The sequence below is a fragment of the Plectropomus leopardus genome, chromosome 8 (genome assembly GCF_008729295.1).
Source record: "Plectropomus leopardus isolate mb chromosome 8, YSFRI_Pleo_2.0, whole genome shotgun sequence".
NCBI lineage: Eukaryota > Metazoa > Chordata > Actinopteri > Perciformes > Serranidae > Plectropomus > Plectropomus leopardus.
In genome coordinates this window covers 8,040,607-8,061,056 of record NC_056470.1, presented here as the reverse complement: position 1 = coordinate 8,061,056, position 20,450 = coordinate 8,040,607, and the positions used below count along the sequence as shown (strand labels likewise).

The following is a 20,450-nucleotide window of genomic DNA, read 5'->3' as shown; positions in this document are numbered from 1 at the left end:
CAGCAGATGCACCCGCAAACAATGTGAACAGATATGAACCTATATTCTGACATGCATTTCCCCCACAACATGAAGATCTTGTGCAAAAATCGCATGACATTATAATATGGTGCATATAGAGAAAGAGAATGTTGAAAATGAGAGTACTGGCATTTCATTTTAGGGGGTTAATCACTTTGTGCCCTGAAGCTCCTTTACATGTTACTTCAGTGCAGACTGGGGAGGCCAACACCCATTTTAGAATAGTTGAGATGGGTTTCAACAGGTATCAACTGTCCCAATTCAGAAGAAGGAATCTCGACTTTTAGTTCTCAATGTTCTTTTTGCTGCAAGCTGACACTTATGCAACAGAGACACACGTTTAAAATGAACTTTTTAAAGTTGAAACATGCTAGAAATATTCATAATGTGTGACTAAGTTAAGAATTCAGCAATTATAGCAAACTATTAAAAGACATGGAGTGGTATGAGTATTGAAGACCGAATGTGCATCACCCTCAAGCACCAACATACTGCACAAAGATGATTAATTTAACCCTTTGAAACCTGAATCAACATCACTTTCTTTTGCTGCATTCAGATGCCTTTCACAAGTTTCAAGCTTTGAAACCTGATTAAAGTGGTTTGGCTTTCTTGATGAGCAACTTGGCAAGAATTGTCCTGCAAATTGCAAGAAATTAGTAGATGTAGAAAACAGTTTAAAAATATATATATATGTGGAAATGTCCACAGAACTTTATTCATTATTATCATGATTTATATATCTAAAATTATTTTACAGAATTATTATAATTATTTTTAGAGGGACTTTTTTAAAGTAATTTCCTTGTTTTGTTTTGTGTTCTTTTTTTGCTTTACTTTCCCTTTTTGGTTTTCTTTCCCATCATTTTGTGTTTGGTAATTGCAGTTATTTTTCTTGTAGCTTTGTATTTTCTTAATAATTTCTTGGTCATCTCCACTTAAGTTGCTTATTGCATTCTTCCCATGTTATTAATAAATAAATAGATAAAAATTAAACCAATTTGCCCTGGTTTCAAAGGGTTAAACAAGTAACTCTAGAATTTAAGACAAATTTCTTTTCTCTTAGTCCATAATCAGTATTGCGTTCACCAAACATGTTATTATACCCATTACACTGTGTTCTCTGGGCGGTAGACTTCTGCATAAGCATTTCACACTCTAGGTATCCTTCTGTATCTGCAGTTGACATTCTGGGATGCTGCTAAATATGCCGGTATGTCAACAAAAGCACACAGTGGCATTACACTAAAAAAGCATGTGGTTATTTTTAGGCAACAATAGCACATGGAAACCAACGCCAGAACATCAACAAAAGCACATGCTTCGGATTAGGCAAAAGAAGCACAAAAGATTAGGTTAAAGCAACAAAGGGTTCATGGATAGGTTTAGAAAAGTTCCCCTTCACATTCAGATGGAAAGCAAACCTCCCACGTGAAAGTCCAGGGTTTGTTGGATCTATCCATCACCCTTCCTCCCTCATATACTGTGTCATTACCAGAAGATTTTCAACCTGAAACTGTCCACTGTCTCATGCCAAAATCACTGAAAAAGCGGGGACATTTGACAACTGTGGAATGAGAATGGGCTGGCTGTGCTCTGCTCTTTATCTGGGGTGGAATACAGAAACAAACTTAAGACACTGTTGTTCAGGCATTGTGTGTGGCGTATTGAAAACTAAACTGCACTGTCCCTTACTGAATGTGCACAGAACTATTCAGATGAAGATTATACACAAGAGTTTGCTCAAATATTAAAAGGGGCAACTCTTTCTTGCCTAAATATTAGGGGTCCTCCCAAAAAAATGGAATGTCCATATGCCCTTGGTTTTCTGCTACAGATATTCCACACTCCACATGACATAATGCAACATTCTTTTGGTACAGAGATGCGTAGTGCAAACTCTCATGTCTTGAGGAATCTATGCACAGCTGCATTCAATGTACTAACAAACATACAGTCAAATACTTGTAGAATCAACCATCTTGCAAGGTGATGAAAAGCAGAAAATAGTGGATCAGTGAGTCAGAAGGTCCCCACCTCACCCTTGTGCTCATTCAACCAATCACACCTTTCAGAAAGCCCCCCAAATAATCAAGAAAAATGCCTTTGCCAACATGTCTTTCCTTCTTTCTAACTCCCAGTTCTAATGCTATTCATTTGCAAACACCGGGGTGTGTCAAGACCCTGATGACTTTACAGTGGTGGCACTAATACCTGCCAGACAAGCTGACGTGCTCCACGCCAATGTACCCGACTACAGGACCTCCTACCACGATCCAGGTAATTGGAGGAGAGATGAAGGGGAGGTGCCGGAGAGGTGGAGCTCAGTGGAACCTCCTCCACAGTTGAAGGCAGATAAAACTCCATCACGGACAGGAAGAAGATACTTAGAGGGACTTGACTCTCCTCTTTGTGTGCTCCACTGCTCTGCCAAACCTCTCTCTCTGCTTCCCCTTTCCTCTGTGAATCCTTTTCTTTCAGAGGCAACAACCAGCCATGCAAAGCATGAGCTCTTCTTCAAGAGTGTCCATGAGGACCAGCGCTGGTGCAGGCCGTGGTTTTAGTGGAGGCAGTAGTTATGGTGGAGGCGGTTTTTATGGTGGAGGTGGCGGTTCCATTAAGCAGTTTAGCTCACATTCTGCTGTAGTGAGGCCGACAACCAGAGTGTCACTCAGTAGTGGCCGCAGCGGTGGTTTTCGTTTTGGTATGGGTGGTGCCGGTAGTGCCGGTGGTGTCAGTTTCATTAATTCTTATAGTGGAGGTGGAGGTGGTGGAGGTGGTGGAGTCGGTGGAGGTGGAGGTTTTGCTGGAGGTTTGTTTCTTGGTGGTGGTGGTGGTGGTGGTGGTGGCGGTGGCGGTGGTGGTGGTGGATTTGTAATCCCCCCCATCACAGCTGTACAATGCAACCAGAGCCTATTGGCCCCCCTGAACCTTGAGATCGACCCCAACATCCAGGTTGTCCGTACCCAAGAGAAAGAACAGATCAAGAGCCTGAACAACCGCTTCGCCAGCTTCATTGACAAGGTGAGTTTTCCTAATCTATGTTAATGTCTCACACCATTCTGTGTGTTGGTGCTTTTCATATGTTAACTCTAATCTGTCAGATGAATAGATGTGGATATGAATGACCTGGGGAATATAAAAAAAAAAAAAAAAATAGGAATAGATGGTGGATGCACTACACACAGTAGAGTTCTCTGGTTTGTGCAAGTGTGAATGGCTGTAACAGACCATCTGTGCTCATTGCAATTGATCCAAAGCTGAATAATGTGTACACTATGAACATAGTTCTTACTCTGATAACAGTACTAGCATGCACAGTGACAGTAAGGATACAGTTGTCTTAGTCATCCTAAGATGCTGTGTGGCCACCTCAGTGTTTTCAAGGCAATACTTGCATTAGCCTTTGCACTGCCGCTGAAAGCAGACCGCTGCTCCTTAAACTACTTTCACGATAGCTTGCCCTTTGCCAGCTGTCTCTGTGTAGAATGAGAGGAAATACTAGAATGGCCGTATCCAGTGACTGGTGGCTATCAGTATGAGCAAAAGAAGAGATCAAGTTATCACCTGTTACCATGGCAGCAAGGACTCACAGGCTTTTAATGGTGCTGCAGAGAGTGGACATCTTAACTTTTTGCAATGCATTGCATAACACAAAAGTATTTGCATCTGCTATCATCATTTATTTCACATGATAAGGGACAATTCAGTAACTGACTTAACTTTACAGTTACTGAAAGTAACTTTAATTTATGCATGAGAACCTTGTAAAGAAGATGAGACTTTCTCGCTCAGGCAGAAAGGGAAAACAAGATAACCACACCCTGTGAGAGAAAATGCTCAGTTAGCTTTTTCTGCAGAGTTCATATCACGCCTCATCTGTCTTCACACAGGCACCCGGTCCCAGACTTCTGACTATTTTGCATGATTCAAAATGAAATGTGCAATTGCACAGTCAAGCTATAGTTTGGAACACTACACAAGTAATATATCTGTAAAGCAGCTGTGTGCAATCGATGTGACAATTAATAGCTTCAGGCGTATAGCATTAATTACTGAGGGCTGTGATAGGCAAGTTCACTCAGTCAAAGTATGCAGCCCAGAGGCAAGGGAGCGGCACCATGGGGAGATTAAGAGGAGGGGCTAGGCTGAGGTGGCACAGTACATATCTCCTGGCCTTTAAAAAAGAAAAGAAAAGAAAAGAAATCTCACAGGCACATGTACACACCCAAAATGGATGGATAAGCTCCGCCTCCTCTTGGGTTAAAACCCATTGGCAGAGCTCTGCACTTTGTGCCACGTCTGTCTCCTAGTAACAAGCTTTGAAGCGTGTTTCCTTAGATCACGTGAGACATGAGTACAGTTCAACACTGTGCAGAAAGACTCTACGCTGGATTTTGTAGAGAACACTTTTGCCCTGAGGGGTATTTTAATATGGCAGCTTCCAGTATTGGTGCATACAAGAGCTTTTGTTTAGGAAAGTCACACACAGGTGTGGCTCCATGGATCACCTGAGGAAAGTAAAACAAAGAAGGCAAACATTTTCATTACCTCAGAATGAGCACGCCTAAGCACAGAAAAAAGCAGCAGTAAATAAAGTATTTTATTTACTTAATTTCATAGTATGAATCATGTGGTTTTGTATTCTTCTTCAGTGTAATACCTTTACCCAATTTACAGTAGATCTAAACATGGTAAATGGTTGTCCCTTTCAGGTTCGCTTCCTGGAGCAGCAGAACAAAATGCTGGAGACCAAGTGGAACCTGCTGCAGGACCAGACCACCACCCGCTCCAACATTGACGCCATGTTCGAGGCCTACATTGCCAACTTGCGCAGACAGTTGGATGGGCTCGGCAACGAGAAGGTCAAACTGGAGGGAGAGCTCAGGAACATGCAAGGAATGGTTGAGGACTTCAAGACCAAGTGAGTTCATACCAAATGCAACACATCTTTGAACACAGCAGATAACATACAGATGTTGAAACCCAACATTCATTTTCCATTAGATAACTTTTTTGCTGTTTGTGTTTCAGGTATGAAGATGAAATCAACAAGCGTGCCGGTGTGGAGAATGAATTTGTGCTCCTGAAGAAGGTGAGAGTTGATCTGAAATTACAAGGCCTGTCACTCCACTATTTTTCAGTTGACAACACTGGAATGAATTGTTTTTTCACTCTGACCTATCATCAAATCTGACCATTTCCTCCTAATCTGCTTGCAGGATGTAGATGGTGCCTACATGAACAAGGTTGAGCTGGAAGCCAAGGTTGACGCCCTCCAGGATGAGATTAACTTCCTCAGAGCTGTCTATGAGGCGGTAAGATAAATGAATCACACCTCTGTCCTATTCAGCTGCTTCTTTACCCTCACTTTTAGGGAAACACTTTGTGATTTATGACACTAGTGGGCACAGATACACAACAGAAATAAATACTACAACACCTTTAACTCTTGATTTCATGTTTTAAAATGAAATATTTCACTTTTCAGGAACTGAATGAGCTCCAGGGACAGATCAAGGACGTCTCAGTCATTGTGGCGATGGACAACAGCCGCAACCTGGACATGAACGCCATTGTGGCTGAAGTCAAGGCTCAGTATGAGCAAATCGCTGATCGTAGCCGTTGTGAAGCTGAAGCATGGTATCAACAGAAGGTAGGTAGAGAGAGAAAGCATTCCCATTAACAACTCCATAACAAAATACACATCCCACAATGTCAAATGAAAGTAAAAAGGTTGGTTGATAGAATCTGCAATAACAAATATTTTTAATCTCATTCCTTCAGTACCAGGAGTTGCAGACTAATGCAGGCACAACCGGAGATGACCTTCGCAACACCAAGAATGAGATTTCTGAGCTCAACCGCATGATAAGCCGCATCCAGAATGAGATTGAGGCAGTCAAGGGACAGGTAAACTCTCAGTTACACTTGGTTATATGGTTACACGTTACATTTTTTAATAAAAATCACTTTGGAGCCATATGCTAACTTACCAACTTCTTAGCGTGCCAACCTGGAGGCCCAAATCGCTGAGGCTGAAGAGCGCGGTGAGCTGGCTGTGAAAGATGCCAAGGTCCGCATTAAGGACCTTGAGGAAGCCCTGCAGAGAGCCAAACAGGACATGGCCAGACAGGTGCGCGAGTACCAGGAGCTCATGAACGTCAAGCTGGCTCTGGACATTGAGATTGCCACCTACAGGAAGCTTCTGGAAGGAGAGGAATCCAGGTAAGAGCTTAGCTACTTTGGGCTGGTAAGACATTTAATGACATTGAGTAAGTAGCAACATCAGCAGCTAAAAGTGCTCATTTATGTACCTCTCTGCAGAATTCAAGAGGGCGGTCCATCTGCAACTATCCACGTACAGACCTCAAGCTCCGGTATGTATCAACATATATCTAATATAATATATATATATATATATATATATATATATATATGGCTGATAAGTTTCAATAGAAAATCCAAATTTCTGACAGCTCATCTGAAAATGTCTTATTCTCATCACCAGGTGGTAGCAGCTTCAGTGCTGGCGGTGGTGGCAGCTACGGCGGCGGCAGTGGCTACAGCGGCGGCGGCGGTGGCTACAGCAGCGGCGGCGGTGGCTACAGCAGCGGCGGCGGTGGCTACAGCGGCGGCGGTGGCTACAGGGCGGCGGCGGCACGTGGGGCCTTAGCAGTGGTGGCGGCGTGGGCAGCATGGGCGGCACTATGATGTCAAAATCAGTCACCTCCTCATCTTATAGCCGCCGTACATAAAACCAGCAGTTGTCTCTTCATTTCTCATCCTTTCCTATTTTGTTCTCCTCCTCTTGTCCCTCCCTTCTCCTTGACTAAAATCTTCCATTAAACCCATCTCCTCTCTCTCCAGAGACAGAGCAGCCTCAGAAACATTTGCATTTGACTATTTTCAGCTGGCAGATCCATGAAATGTTATAGCTCTCTTTGGCATTTAGTTACTATGTCACTGCTCCCTCTCTTTGGCATCACCTACAGAGAATGAGAGATTACATCAACATACAAGTAGAGGCAGAGAAATCATTAGACCAGAAAGAAAGAGCAGCAGAGATATGAGTCAGTCCTTTCTTCCTTTAATCAGTCAGCCTGGCTGTCTTTTGGTTGCTGGATCTTTTGTCATTAAGACGAGAGGATACTTGTAGTGTCATGACAGAGGATCCTCACAAAGTAACAGTCAGTGCCTGCAAAATGCCAACAGCAGTTGATTTATGCAGAAGGAGGTCCGAATGCTGTGGTTGATCTTGAATTTATAAAGCAAACATGGTATAACTCTTTTTTGCAATGTCTTTTCTGTTGTCTTGCATCTGTCATTTTGTAGTGCATTGTCGCATCATCAAAAGCAGCCACATGTAACGCTTTCAGACTTGATTTTTGGGATCCTCTTTTCTTCTCCTGTTCTGAGAGAAAACAAGCTCTCAACTACAGCATATAAATGGTGTTTTGATCGTGCTTTACTTCCATTTTCACTCTGAATAAAAAAGTAACATGACAAGGCTGACTTGGGCAACCAGATTTATTGTGAATTTGTCCCACCAAGACATCTGGAATAAAACTGATTTCATATGAATTGTTTGTCAGTTCGTCTTATTGATTTTCAGTGTACTTTTGAACAATGAAAATAATTTGGGTTTGGAATTAATAGTTAATAAATTAAAAACTTGGTCCAGTTGCATTGCAGTTTTTTTTATAGACGATCTTTGGATGGATAAAAGCCAGTTGTGAGTTACCTGCTTGAGATAACGTTAGTTAGCTGCTTAGATCATGCATTCAAATACCGGTATGTACGTTTAAACTAGGGATGATAACAATTAATTAACAAATAATTAATAGTTGCTGCTAAAAGTGTATTTGAACATGTGAAGTGTAATCACTTAATCAATGACTTTGCAATGCTGTCAAAGTATTTGCAATATGTTGCTGTGAGCTTTGATTGACAAGTAATGCACTGGATATTGTTTGAAATAGAAATGTTTTCATGTTTAATAACAATCAATCGATTAATTGAATGTTAGCAAAAATTGATTAGGAAAGTTCTTACAATTTGTAACCCTAGTTTAAACTTTTGTCAATATGGGTATGCTACACACATTATTAGCTTGTTAAGAATTTCTACAACTCAGTTATTCAGTTAATTTTACCAAAATCACGAGCACCAAATAAGACAGTAAAAGAGTAAACAAGAAAGATGCAAAAAATAGATTTAAATAAACAATTTGACTGTATTTTTACATCTCTGCTGAGCAACAGTTTTGCGTTAAAGGAATTAAAAACCTGTCCCATATTGATGCCTGTCCCATATAAAAGCCTGTTGAGATAAATGGTTTAAGTAAATAGTGACCCGGGCTAATAATTGAAGTTTTACAGTATGGATAATGGCAACATACATTACACACAAAACATCAATATCTGATGCTAGACTTAAATGTCACAGGCAAGAAGTCGGACATTTAAAGAAACGGTGCTGTTCTTGTACTGCAAAGTGGCACTAGTTTGCTTCAAGCTGCAACCTCAGGGGCTGAAAAATTAATGCAACGTGTAAATGCCAAAACTGCAGTTCCTCAAATGGCCACTTGAGGCTGGATCCAGAAGAAGGTCAGTCCTCATAGACCCCCATGTTAAAATGCTTAACTTTACAGCATGTTTTCACTGACATGGATGTAAACTGTAAGTTCAACTTGACTGGTGCGCTGAGGCATACAGCTGCAAGGCAGTAATGCTGGGCTTTTTATGTTCACTGCTTCTTTGACAGCCTTGAACCTATGTAATATATGCAAAATTACTTTCCCCTCACTGACACATCTATGACATAAAAATTAAGGTTTCAGCGATAAAGTAAGGAATTTGAGCTAAGTTACAGGCTTTTGCAGGTAATCTATGGTGTGGTGCTGTTATGTACAAATTGTCTCGAAATGTTCCAAAGCTAGAAAAAATCGTATTGCCCCTATAGAAATATTGGTTTATTTATTTACATTTTAAAGCATACATTTGTTCTTCACAACAACAATAACACAAACATAAAGCATCGTACAGAAACAATGACATGGCTATATTTAGGCAGGAGAGATCATTCACGTTTTAATCAAGGGATCGGATTATTTTAAAGGCTCTTACCAGATGCCTGGGAAAGATCAACTTCAACTGACATATTTTCCTGCACCTCGACAGATAAAATCCCCCTTGACGTGCATCCTGTAGAGATGTTGACATGTGATAACAGGCTGCTGTGTACGCCTAGTAAAGTGCCTTTTATTTGTTCAAAGCATGTACATACCATGACTGCACCTATTCAAGCTGATCTATGCAAAACAATAGATAGATAGATAGATAGATAGATCGATAGATCGATAGATAGATAGATAGATAGATAGATAGATAGATAGATAGATAGAAAACTTGGCAATGGCAATGCAGCAAAACTTGGCAAGTGCGATGGATATTACGGACATGCCACACCTATGAGCAATAAGTGAAAACAACCCCACAAAATGGTGAAGTGTGTCTGTAAAGTCTGCCAAGAATGAGAGAAAGGAGAGCTAAATGCAACATGCCCATGCAGAAACATGAAACAAGGGAGGTCACAGGAGGACGCTGGCATGGTAGTGGGGTGTGACACAAGGCATTCTTCTGTCTGTAGGACTCAGACTCACGCAAAGATGAAAAAGAGGATAATATATGATGAGGTGAAACCATATTCATCCCAGGGGACACTCAGATTATGTGGCATTATACATAGCAAACTGTACAATTAACCCAACAGAGGGCACGATAACTGCAGGATGTTTGAATACAACGGAGCGATTTAGATGAATCTTGAGCAGATTACTTCCTTTGAAAAATTGATCAAAGATGATTTTTCCTGATATTTTTAGGAGGTTTTTAAATAACAATCTGACTCTATTATTAATATCATTATTATTATTATTATTATTGCTTCTTTTTAAACAAATTAATTCCTAAGACTTCATTTTTGTAGCAAATTCAGATTTTTTCTTCGTCCTTATACGTGGCCATTATGCTATCAGCTCCTTGTTTGTTTTAACTGTATATGTTTCAACTGCAGAACAAGGCTGTTAAGGTGAAAGTGAAGGCTTTGTGCTTGTGTTCAGGTCTTCACCGTACCCTCATTCTGTGAGGTTTTTTTTTTTTTAAGTTTTTTACCTTGAATAAAAATCTAAACCTAAAATAACAATTTTATTTAGTTTTCCTCAGAGAAATAAAGGTCACGCTGAGAAAAACAAAAAAGAAGTGTGAAAGCTTTCTTACAGCCCTTACTAGCCTCACAACCCCAGTGAAGCTTTGGAGACACCTGATGGCTGTTGGGACTGTGAAGCTGGAAACCAGTGCCCTACTGCACACTAATCATTACATTGTACCAAAAATTTAAAGCAACACTTTTTTTTGCCCCCATTTTTCTTAACTTTACATTAAAGACAAGATAATCCAACCCCTCACAGATCTGACATATCAACATGCTGATTGTGTAGCCTGATTTCTTCACTACAAGATGTCTTTAATGCCATTTTCCTAAATTTGGCAGTACATGAAACCTACCTCACAATGGTACAAGTTGGTTACAATAACAAACTTCTTCTAACACTAATTATTGCCGGGCTGCTGGTCTCCGACGGCTTTGTGGGTGAAGAAGCTGGCATTGTGTTGTGTGACCAAACTGCACATTTTAGAGTGACCTTCTCAAGACACAGGTGTGTCTTAATGATGTCATTTAATCGGCATCTTGATATGCCACACTTGTAAACTGGATGGATTATCTTGGAAAAGGAGGCGTGCTCACCAACACTGATTTTAACAAATTTGTGAAAACAATTTTAGAGCAATGTATTTATTAAGTGCATGAAAAAAAAAGTTCAATCTATGGCTGTGAAAAATGGGAGCCAGAGCAAAAAGGTTGCATTTCAGTTTTTCAACACATAGTCATCCCAAGTTGTCACACATTGCCTCTTTGGCAGTGGACTTCTGTGTCTACATATTACACTCTAGGTACCCTCCTGCATCTGCTGTTAACATTCAGAATCCTGCTACCATGATGTCAACGCAAGCACATGGCAACCATGACAGGACATCAACATGAGCACATGCTGGCATGGATGGTTAGGATTAAGCAAAAGAGGGACCATGAAGGGCCCTTTGTGCTCCTTATATGACAGTTACCAGCAGCACTTTGACCTGACGTCGTCTAGTGGCGCATCATGTGGATGTGACAGATTCATGTTGCCATCCGGCTGTCTAGTGGCGTGTCAAAACATCACGAATGAATCATTGTAAAAAGCAGCTGTTTTTGACAAGTTTGGAATGACAACAGCCTGAAATTTTGCTCATGTTCAGAGCTGTTAAGAAGCAAACACACTTGACAGATTTTGCACCTATGCTAGCTACCATATTGTTTCATTTTGGCACATGATCAAAAGGGGACATTGGACATCAAAATAATTATTACCAAATAATCCAACAATCCAAAAATACCACAAAAAAAAAAAACTATACAAAACTTAGGAGCACATAATATCAAGTGGATGTTCTGAGTTATATTTGTAACCTGCAGCACTTTTTCTGTACACCTTCATTGTACCATCATTTAAAACATTGCACATACTGTAGTTTCCTGCTTTTCTATCAGGAACACTGATCATCGTCCTCTTCCTTAGAGTCATTGCCATAAAATGCTGCCCTCTGGTGGTAAATGAGTCTATGACACTATTTGCCTGGTATAATTTTTTATGAGTATCCTTCTTTTAGTTGTTGACCCTTTAATTAATCATTCCAGCATCATTAAGTGAATTATAACGAGTCATTTTCTATAATGCTTTATTTGAAAACAAGTGATTGGTCCAAGAGTATAAATGATGATCACTAATAAAATCCCACATCTTCCAAATGAGTCTGAAAGTGGCTTTGCACAATACTCCATTTATATATTCTGAATATGTCACACAGAAACATACAGAACCACAAGGGCCGTCAGAAAGCGCGAACATCTTCACTTTTAAGAAAAGTGAAAAATCATTTGTGTTTCCGCTCTGTCATTCTGATCTTTTCCCAAATATAATGGGTTCCTTTTTGGCCTATGCTACACCCTTCTAACAAGTTTCATGGCAATCAGGCCAGCAGTTGCTATGTAATCCTGCTGACAAACACACAAATAAACCCACCAATAAAAAACAACCTCCCTGAAAAAGTACTGGGACATCCACAAATGCCATCCTTGTGATGTAAGTAAGATGTAACAAAGGATATTCTTATGATAGGACAGGGTTATCGTTCTACTACGTACTTGTATATTCTATACAAGTAAGTCACTTACACACACACACATACATACGCACATTTTTGAGTTTATGTTCTGCTGTTTACTTATATTTTTCACACATTTCCTTACCGTCCACTTCATCATTGAATGGATCAAACGTCTGACATTTTACAGAAGGAACAGTGAGATGTAGCCAGCAGGTACAGAATGAAAGACACTAAACAGGTACAGTTAAAGGTACAATTTATCGGCATCTGCAGAAATTAAATTGAATAGTCTAACTGAATAGTCTGAATAGTCATTAACTATGCTTTCATGAACTTATAATCACCAGAAACAAAGAGAGGTTGTGTTTCCGTGACCTCAGAACGAGCCATTTATATCTGCATACGGAGCAGGTCCTCTACCATGGAGTCTGTCATGTTGTTTCTACAGTAGCCCAGAATAGTCACACTAGATAGGGCCATTCCTGTTTTTACTTAGTTCTTCTGCACACTTGGCACAAAGAGAAGCTTCAGTTGGCATTCTGCAACCTCACTACTAGCTGTCACTAAATCCTACAAACTAGATCTTTAAGATAACTTTGTCAATAGATCTTGTACTTTTTGAAATGAGAGGACACCTCTTAATAATTAAATGATTTAATTTTTTGCATAACATTTTGAGTGCAGCCAATTGCTTCTTCTATTTAAACTTCTGTCTATATATTACAGAATAAAAACCTTGACCTTTACAGGTCACCACACCAAATAAAGCTGCCCTTTAACAAAAATGCATTTAAATAGCAAGGCATATCAGATGCGCGAAAAAATATGTTTGCTTTTCAACACTTGACTATGATGTTGACCTTAAAAGTTTGTATAACCAAACACTGGGAGGCGCCAGCACATCACAGCGTCCTACATGGCTGTCTGTCTGGGGTTGTCAGGGTCAAAGGTCATGATCTCCATGTGGATAAGACCTGATTGGATAAAAAAAGGAGAGCATTATTCAAAAGTACTTAAAAGTAGATTTATTTACACCAGTTATTGATCATTTCATGTTGTGTGCTTTGTAAAACTTACTCTTCCACTCCCCAACAGCGAGCTCCAGGCTTTCAAAGGAGTCGTCATAAGGGTCTGAGTCTGGCTCGCTCTCTGGGTCGTGATACTCAGCCAGAAAAGGGTGCGACAGTCCCTGCTTAGCTGTCAGCCTTGTTTCTGGGTCTAGCACTAACATCCCCTCCAGGAGGTCTACAGCTGGAAAATTCATCACAGAAAACACTTTTCATTCTTCAGTACTTTGGCCATGAAACTGAGTTTTTTTGACTCTACTACTACTATTAGACCTAAATTTAAAGCAAAGAGAAAAATGACAAGGTGGGTACAACTTTTATATGCGAGACTTTTTGAGTCATGAAGGTAGAGAAAATGTTCCAAGGTAATGCTGAGAGGTATTAGAAACATCTAAGACACTGTAATATATTTCAAAGAGAAAAAATAACATGAATTTCAGTTTTAGTCAACAATCAAAGGCAGTTCAGTATACCATTTTTATCCATGGATGCAAACACCTCCCTGAAGTGTTTCTTCTTTTGCGGTGGAAGACCCTGCACGTACGATTGTGCCTGGAAAACAATTAATGGCGGTCACATTCCCAAACATGAACATAAAATACAGAAAAAAAAACACATGACACACATTATTAGGATAAACAACATAAAACATATATTTGTAAATACACACTGCCTTCATAAGTTAAAAATCAAATATTAAAGTTGCAATGTGCTGATGTTAGCTAGCATTAACAAACATATAGATAAAACCTACATCTTTACTCTGCATCTTCTGGACCAGGGAGGAGTCTGGAGTTCCTGTCAGACGAAGGATCTTCTTCAGCTGATCGATACCTGAACAGGCTGCTTCAGGAAGCAACACAATGCACAGTTTACATCCCAAAGATTAGGTGTCAGAGCATCACAAACATGGATGGCACAGGTTGCATTTTTGCATGTCTCTCATTTTGCATGTACGACATAGCTGTACTGGTATTACAAAATATAGCAGCTGCTTTTTCCCCTTTAACTTTTACTAACTGTAATTAGGTTTTGGGGGTCATTTTTGCAAAATCTTACTTTTGAGGGGCAGGCAGAATGGATAGGCTTATTTTAGTAAAATGTCTAATTGAGGGGCACCTCAGTGATTTAGTAACACGATTTAACAAAGTAAGGGGAATCACATAAGATCAAAAAAATTGATTAAAAGCAGCAAAGGCTACAATATCCTGACTTTTGATCCCTGGTATGGGCCAAGCTCCAAAAAGATTAGATTCTTCATTTCACACACACACTTAAGACTTTCTTGAGATGTTGCCTTTATGAGAATGAGACAGTCACAGTGCCGCAGTAGACATTTGTGCTAAATTCGAAGAAATACCCTAAAGGTATTCTTGAGCTATCCTACTGAATGGGATGTATGGATGGTATTAGAGACAAACTGAAAATATGATGCCTTGTGTGTTTCCTCAAATTTGGCAAAAATGTGGACTTAGACTTGAGAGTGAACTAATTAGCAGTGCTGCTGTGGGGGCATAAAGGCAGTATGAATTTCTGGCTGCTATAATTGAGCTTACACAGTATTATTACAACAGTGAGCTGAGTGTGTGAGGATACTGTCATGTCCTTGGAAAAGTACGTGGCCAGTAATCATCTCAGCCAGGATACAGGCGGCTGACCACACATCCACTGTGAGGGAGAGAATTTTAATAATAAAAATGTCATACTTTGTCGTAGCATACTGCAATATTCTGTTATAGTTTTAACAAACTGAAAATAAGTATTTGTACAAAAGGATGGCAATAGTATTACCTGTTTGACTGTAGTGCATCCAGTTGAATATGACTTCTGGTGCTCTGTACCAGCGTGTCACAACATAACCAGTCATTTCACTCTCTGTCTGTCTTGCCAGGCCAAAATCCAGGATCTAAGAAGAGTTACAGGTTCACACCAGAGAGTTTAAGTGATATTCTTAAAGTCGTAATCGATTTTTCTTTTTTTGTTGTTGTTGTTGTTGTTGCATTTGCTGTCGCATCACTTATGTCAACTCTTTTATGAACAAAAGACTTTAGATATCTAAATTTCTAATGCTTGAGGAAAAAGGTAATGCCTGCTCACTTACTCCAGTTTATGTAAGACAATGTTTCGAATTGCTTGGATCTTCATCAGGTCACAGGTCAGCCAATTGGTGTACATTATGTATGAATATAGGTGTGGTTTCATCTTTTCAATCATTTGGCCTGATGAAGATCCAAGCAGGATCGAAACATTGTCTTAAATAAACTTCATGTGGCATGGAGTAAGTGTGCAGCTGTTACCTTTTTCCTCTCGTGGGCTGTTTTTTGATAGCCCTGCACCAACGTGATGCGCGTATAACTGCCCTCGTTCTAAATGTAAATATAAACGCTTTTATACTTAAAACTAATAATATGCTTGATCTGAACAATCTCATGTGTATTCAATGTACTTTTTTAACTTACCTTTAATTCACAGTTCTCATTCACAGCAAGGTTACCAGGCTTTAGATCCTGAAATCCAACCACAAGTCCTTTTTTTTAATAACACAGAGCTTTTTGGCCTTAAGTAAATACACTTTGAAACAGCTACATAAATTGTTTATTTAATGAAATAGACTAAGCTGCTTTCAAACTTTACCTTTAATCGTTCAATTCATGAAAACACACATTCATACTGAGTGAAACACACAGGCTACAATAAATGGTGAATTGAAATAAGGTCCAAACACCTACCCGATGAATAATCCCTGCTGAGTGAATATACTGTAAAACAGGAGAACATTGAAGATTGAAGCAAACAGTATAAAACTGCACAAATGGACATATTGCACATAACAGAGCATACAAACCCACATGCTTATGAGTTATGGCTTTCTAAATGATATGGTGTTGACTTGTGGATTTTAAAAATACACATCACACATCACAAAGTCTCCACCCGCAGCAGATTGTGAGGGCTATGTTTTGTGTATTTTCCAGCTTCCAGAACAAATCCAGCTTGCTCGCACATCACAGAAGAGTACTTAACGTACACATAAACAGATAAGAGGGGGAGAACATTTCGGGATCAACAGAGTTTGAAGCCTAATTCGAAGACAAAGGGGCATTTGATGGTTTAAAACGTGTGTTCTCTTTCCTTTCCATTAAGCACTCTTGGTTACATATTGACTAGCACTGAGTGGAGAGGCATAAATAAGGGTAAAGCAGTCACTTTTTTATACTGATGTATATGCCTTTAAGACATCAGACCTTGTGTAAAGTTAGCGCACAATTGCCAAGCTCTTCTCTTGTACTTCCTTTGATTCATAAATTAATAATGTAGAACTACGCATTTCTCATAGCCTGAAATATATCTGTTTTTATATATCCAATCCATATAAGCCCTAAAGCCACGAGAAACTCTGAGATTACATGATAAATACATGAACTTCTGAAGTTACTTTTTTTTTAAATTAAATATGCATTGATTGTGCTGCCCAGCAAGCTGTAAATATAGCATTGTATTATATTGTTCGCATACAGTTTGCAAACACTTGAACATTTACCCAGCTGATGCATTTATTTGTAGTCGTGTTTTTGCCCAGAAATAAATAATGAACACAAGTCTGATATTTATTCTTCTTTAGCTCTGTTTTGGTCTCCACCGACTCCTGAGGGAAATATTTGGCTCTTTAGCTGCAAACAGCTCCGCTTTATTCACCAGCTACTTTCAAACTGTATTGGTTTGTTATTTGGTGTTCGGCAGGTGGTGTACTGAGGGTTTTTCTAGAGTTTTCGAAAAGTAGCTGCACACGGAGAGCACCAGTAATGGTAATTCTGAGCTGTGGGGTGCATGTCCCTTCTTTTTTTGCAAACTGGGAGCCAGTGACTGTGTGCAATACACTAACTATACATAAGATTTTCATACAACCTCACTTCAAAAATCCCAAACTATCCCTTTAGCGTATACTTCAACTTAACTCACTTAACTTACACTTTTACTAACACTTCAGCTTCACTCAGTGCTAACCCTTAACTAACACTTCAACTTCATTCAGCACTAACACTTTATTTAACATCAGCTTTACTCAGTGCTAATCCTTTAACTAACACTTCAACTTTACTCAGTGCTAACCCTTTAACTTACACTTCAGCTTCACTCAGCGCTAACCCTTAAATTAACACTTCAACTTCATTCAGGGCTAACCCTTTCAATTAACACTGCAACTTCACTCACTGCTTACACTTTAACTAACAATTTCAACTTCACTCAGTGCTAACCGTTTATAACTATTCAACTTTATTCAGTGCGTACACATAAACTGAAACTTCAGCTTAGTTCAGCACCTTTATTTTAACTCCCATTTCCACATCTTTCACTGTATCTTCACTTTTACCGTATTACAACTGCCACTTTAATTTATTTTCAATTTATTTTTTAAAAATGTTATAGTATACATTGGTTTACAATTGTGTGTTGGTATTCACAGTAAGTGTATGTGTAGCAGTCAAGGAAATAAATACTACACTTACCTTGAGACCTCTTAGCAGCTGGTAGAACAGGTATGTGGTGATGCAGTCAGTTAATCTCCTTTTCTTCATAATGTGGCCCAGATCCTGAGCTACGAATGGCATTACCATATAACTAAAGACACAGATACAAACAGCAACAGAGGAGGAAAGTATAGAAAGACTAAATTAACAAAACAGGTGAGGGATATAAATTGGAGAAAGTACTGTAGATTACACAAGCACATTGCTATGGTGAGGAAACAACTGCACAAACAAAAGAAAACAGACAAGAATCAGCTTGCTTTCACACATCCTTGCTTGACTTTTCCATACATGCACACACATGCACAGTGGGTCTTATCAAGCTGCGGGAACGAGCAGAGGAATGTAGATCTTAAATCCTAACTCACAAGGTCTGGAATTTTTCCAGTGTGGAGTCAGGTGTGAAGACGTCAAGGAGGCAGATCACCTTAAAGGAAAAACAAAGTGAAGACATTACCATACAGTATGTCTGTAAATTCACGGATTTATGATAAGCTAGCGCACATTTGTTGAGAGATCAGTGCAGAGTAAGCAATGCATTATGTTTACAGTGCTGACATTTCTGAGACATCATTATTAATGTTATGTTTCTGTACTGCATTTTCGGGAGATCGCCTCTAAAGCGTTTATGCATCCAGAGCTGATATAACTGTCCTTATGTTGCTATTTTTGCACCTTGTTTTCTTATTATACTTGGCACCTTGTTTTGTATTATTCAAAATTTTTTATATTTGCAATTTTTACTATTATATTGTTCTTTTCCTGCCTATCCTGTACTTTATAGCTGCTGTAACACTGCAAATTTCCCCACTGTGGGACTAATTAAGGATTATATTATCTTATCTTAATGACTGTCAGTTTAAACAGGGCTCACACTAAAAAGTATTGAATTTGAGGCCTTCCAAAGAATAAATAAAAGGAGTTTTCTTTTCTTTTCTTTAACCTTAGTTTAGCTCATTTTCTTTGTGTTTGAGTTTCCAAATAAACAACTTATATACACACACATGGAAAAATAATAATAATACTAATAATAATCGTTACTTTTGAAGCAGTGACAAACCGCAGCAAGTTTTGCTGACTGAAAGGCATCGGATAAAGTTCTAGATTATTTCACCTACCCTTTTACATTAATTGCAAATACTGTTAAGATTTATATTAAACAAAAGAAGCAAGCAAAACAAAGTAAATGTATATTATTTATACCAAAAAATACCCAAATACCCAAACAAAATCTTTATACACACACTACTGTTCATAACTTAGTTTTGTGTTTGTTAATCACCTTATTTTATTTTATTTAGTTTTTTTATTCAACATTATGTAGCATATTGCACAAGGTTATATCCTTCTAAAAACCAATTCTGGAAATTTCCTTATTTGACTGTTATACACCTTTGTATACACTCAAATTTGGAACAATTTCTGTAAACAGTATAGAAGCATCTTAATTTTTTACTTCATACATTTATTGTGCATTTTTAAAAGTCAAAAAAAAAATCTCTAAATTTGAGAGCATTGGGTTTTAGAAATAATTTGCTGGGTAGTTCAGCCCTGCTTACAATTCTTTTTGTAGGTTATGTAAGTGCTCATAGTTCCTCAAAAGGTTTTCAGCAAAAATACTGCATCATGAGGGTTGCAACAATACACAACAGCCCCAGTGTGTCAGGGAGGACTGGTGAGATTATGGGCTCTTGTTGAATGGTCAACAAAGTTTGCTTATCCTCAAAATCATCTGCTTTCATTCAGAAGACTGGCCTTCCTGAGCTAATGAGTTCTTACATTTTCATGCTGTATGTGGCGGAGCAGCCTGAGCTCCCTGTAGGCCCGTTTGGTGTGGATGAGGGACTGGAAAGGACGGTACAACTTTTTGATGGCCACCTTCTCCTTGGTCTTCTGGTCAATTGCAGAACTGTAGGAATAAAACTCAATGTAAAGGGCATGATGGCACACAGTGGGAGAATCAATATGCTCATGAAATGACTCATAGTAAGGCTCCAGATAAAGATTATAGGCATCATAGGCTGTATATTTATTAATTATAATGATGTCATAAACTTTTTCATCTGTCGGAAAATTTTGCAAAATGCCAGTCAAAAGCCCAGAGAGCTCAGAGTCATTTTCAGATAGCTTTTTTTGCCCCACCAACTGTCCGAAACCCCAAAATAATCGATTTAGAATAGTTGGCTTAATGACATAAATGATTAATCAAAATGTGTGCAATCATTATTAATTTTCTTATCACCGACTAATAGGCTTATATTGATTGACAGATCTTCTCATCTTCCCTTCCGACATTTGCAGACATCTGGGAAGCCAATCAGAGGAGGGGTGCCAAAATAGCCCCACACCCACACATATTTTGTTTGTTGGTTGTTTTTTTTTNATACTTTGATTGAGAGGTTCTCTCATCTACCCTTCAGACATTTGCAGACATCTGGGAAGCCAATCAGAGGAGGGGTGCCAAAATAGCCCCACACCCACACATATTTTGTTTGTTGGTTGTTTTTTTTTGTTTGTTTTTTTTTTGGGTGGGGGTGGTGTTCTAAATTTGGGTGAAAAAAAAC

General features: G+C 39.0%; 2 protein-coding genes across 2 annotated transcripts in view; one reads left to right on the top strand and one right to left on the bottom strand.

The window, feature by feature from the left end:
- Window positions 1–2,395: 2,395 nt before the first annotated feature.
- LOC121946886 (intermediate filament protein ON3-like) lies at window positions 2,396–7,605 on the top strand. Its single transcript, XM_042491695.1, is given in 10 exon segments — window positions 2,396–3,045; window positions 4,737–4,945; window positions 5,056–5,116; window positions 5,244–5,339; window positions 5,513–5,677; window positions 5,809–5,934; window positions 6,029–6,249; window positions 6,349–6,401; window positions 6,533–6,669; window positions 6,672–7,605. Coding segments are annotated over 10 exon segments (1,704 nt in total). The 5' UTR covers window positions 2,396–2,517; the 3' UTR covers window positions 6,780–7,605.
- Window positions 7,606–12,309: 4,704 nt separating this feature from the next.
- Window positions 12,310–20,450, bottom strand: part of zgc:171775 (STKc_p38 domain-containing protein) — a 19,910-nt gene continuing 11,769 nt past the window's right edge. The window contains exons 2-12 of the mRNA XM_042492644.1: window positions 19,666–19,795; window positions 18,255–18,313; window positions 17,866–17,977; window positions 16,087–16,116; window positions 15,817–15,864; window positions 15,149–15,263; window positions 14,954–15,025; window positions 14,112–14,191; window positions 13,831–13,909; window positions 13,368–13,541; window positions 12,310–13,264 (exon numbers count right to left, since the gene is read on the bottom strand). Coding sequence (XP_042348578.1) covers window positions 13,203–13,264; window positions 13,368–13,541; window positions 13,831–13,909; window positions 14,112–14,191; window positions 14,954–15,025; window positions 15,149–15,263; window positions 15,817–15,864; window positions 16,087–16,116; window positions 17,866–17,977; window positions 18,255–18,313; window positions 19,666–19,795 — 961 coding nt within the window. The 3' untranslated portion in view covers window positions 12,310–13,202. The remainder of the gene's footprint in view (window positions 13,265–13,367; window positions 13,542–13,830; window positions 13,910–14,111; window positions 14,192–14,953; window positions 15,026–15,148; window positions 15,264–15,816; window positions 15,865–16,086; window positions 16,117–17,865; window positions 17,978–18,254; window positions 18,314–19,665; window positions 19,796–20,450) is intronic.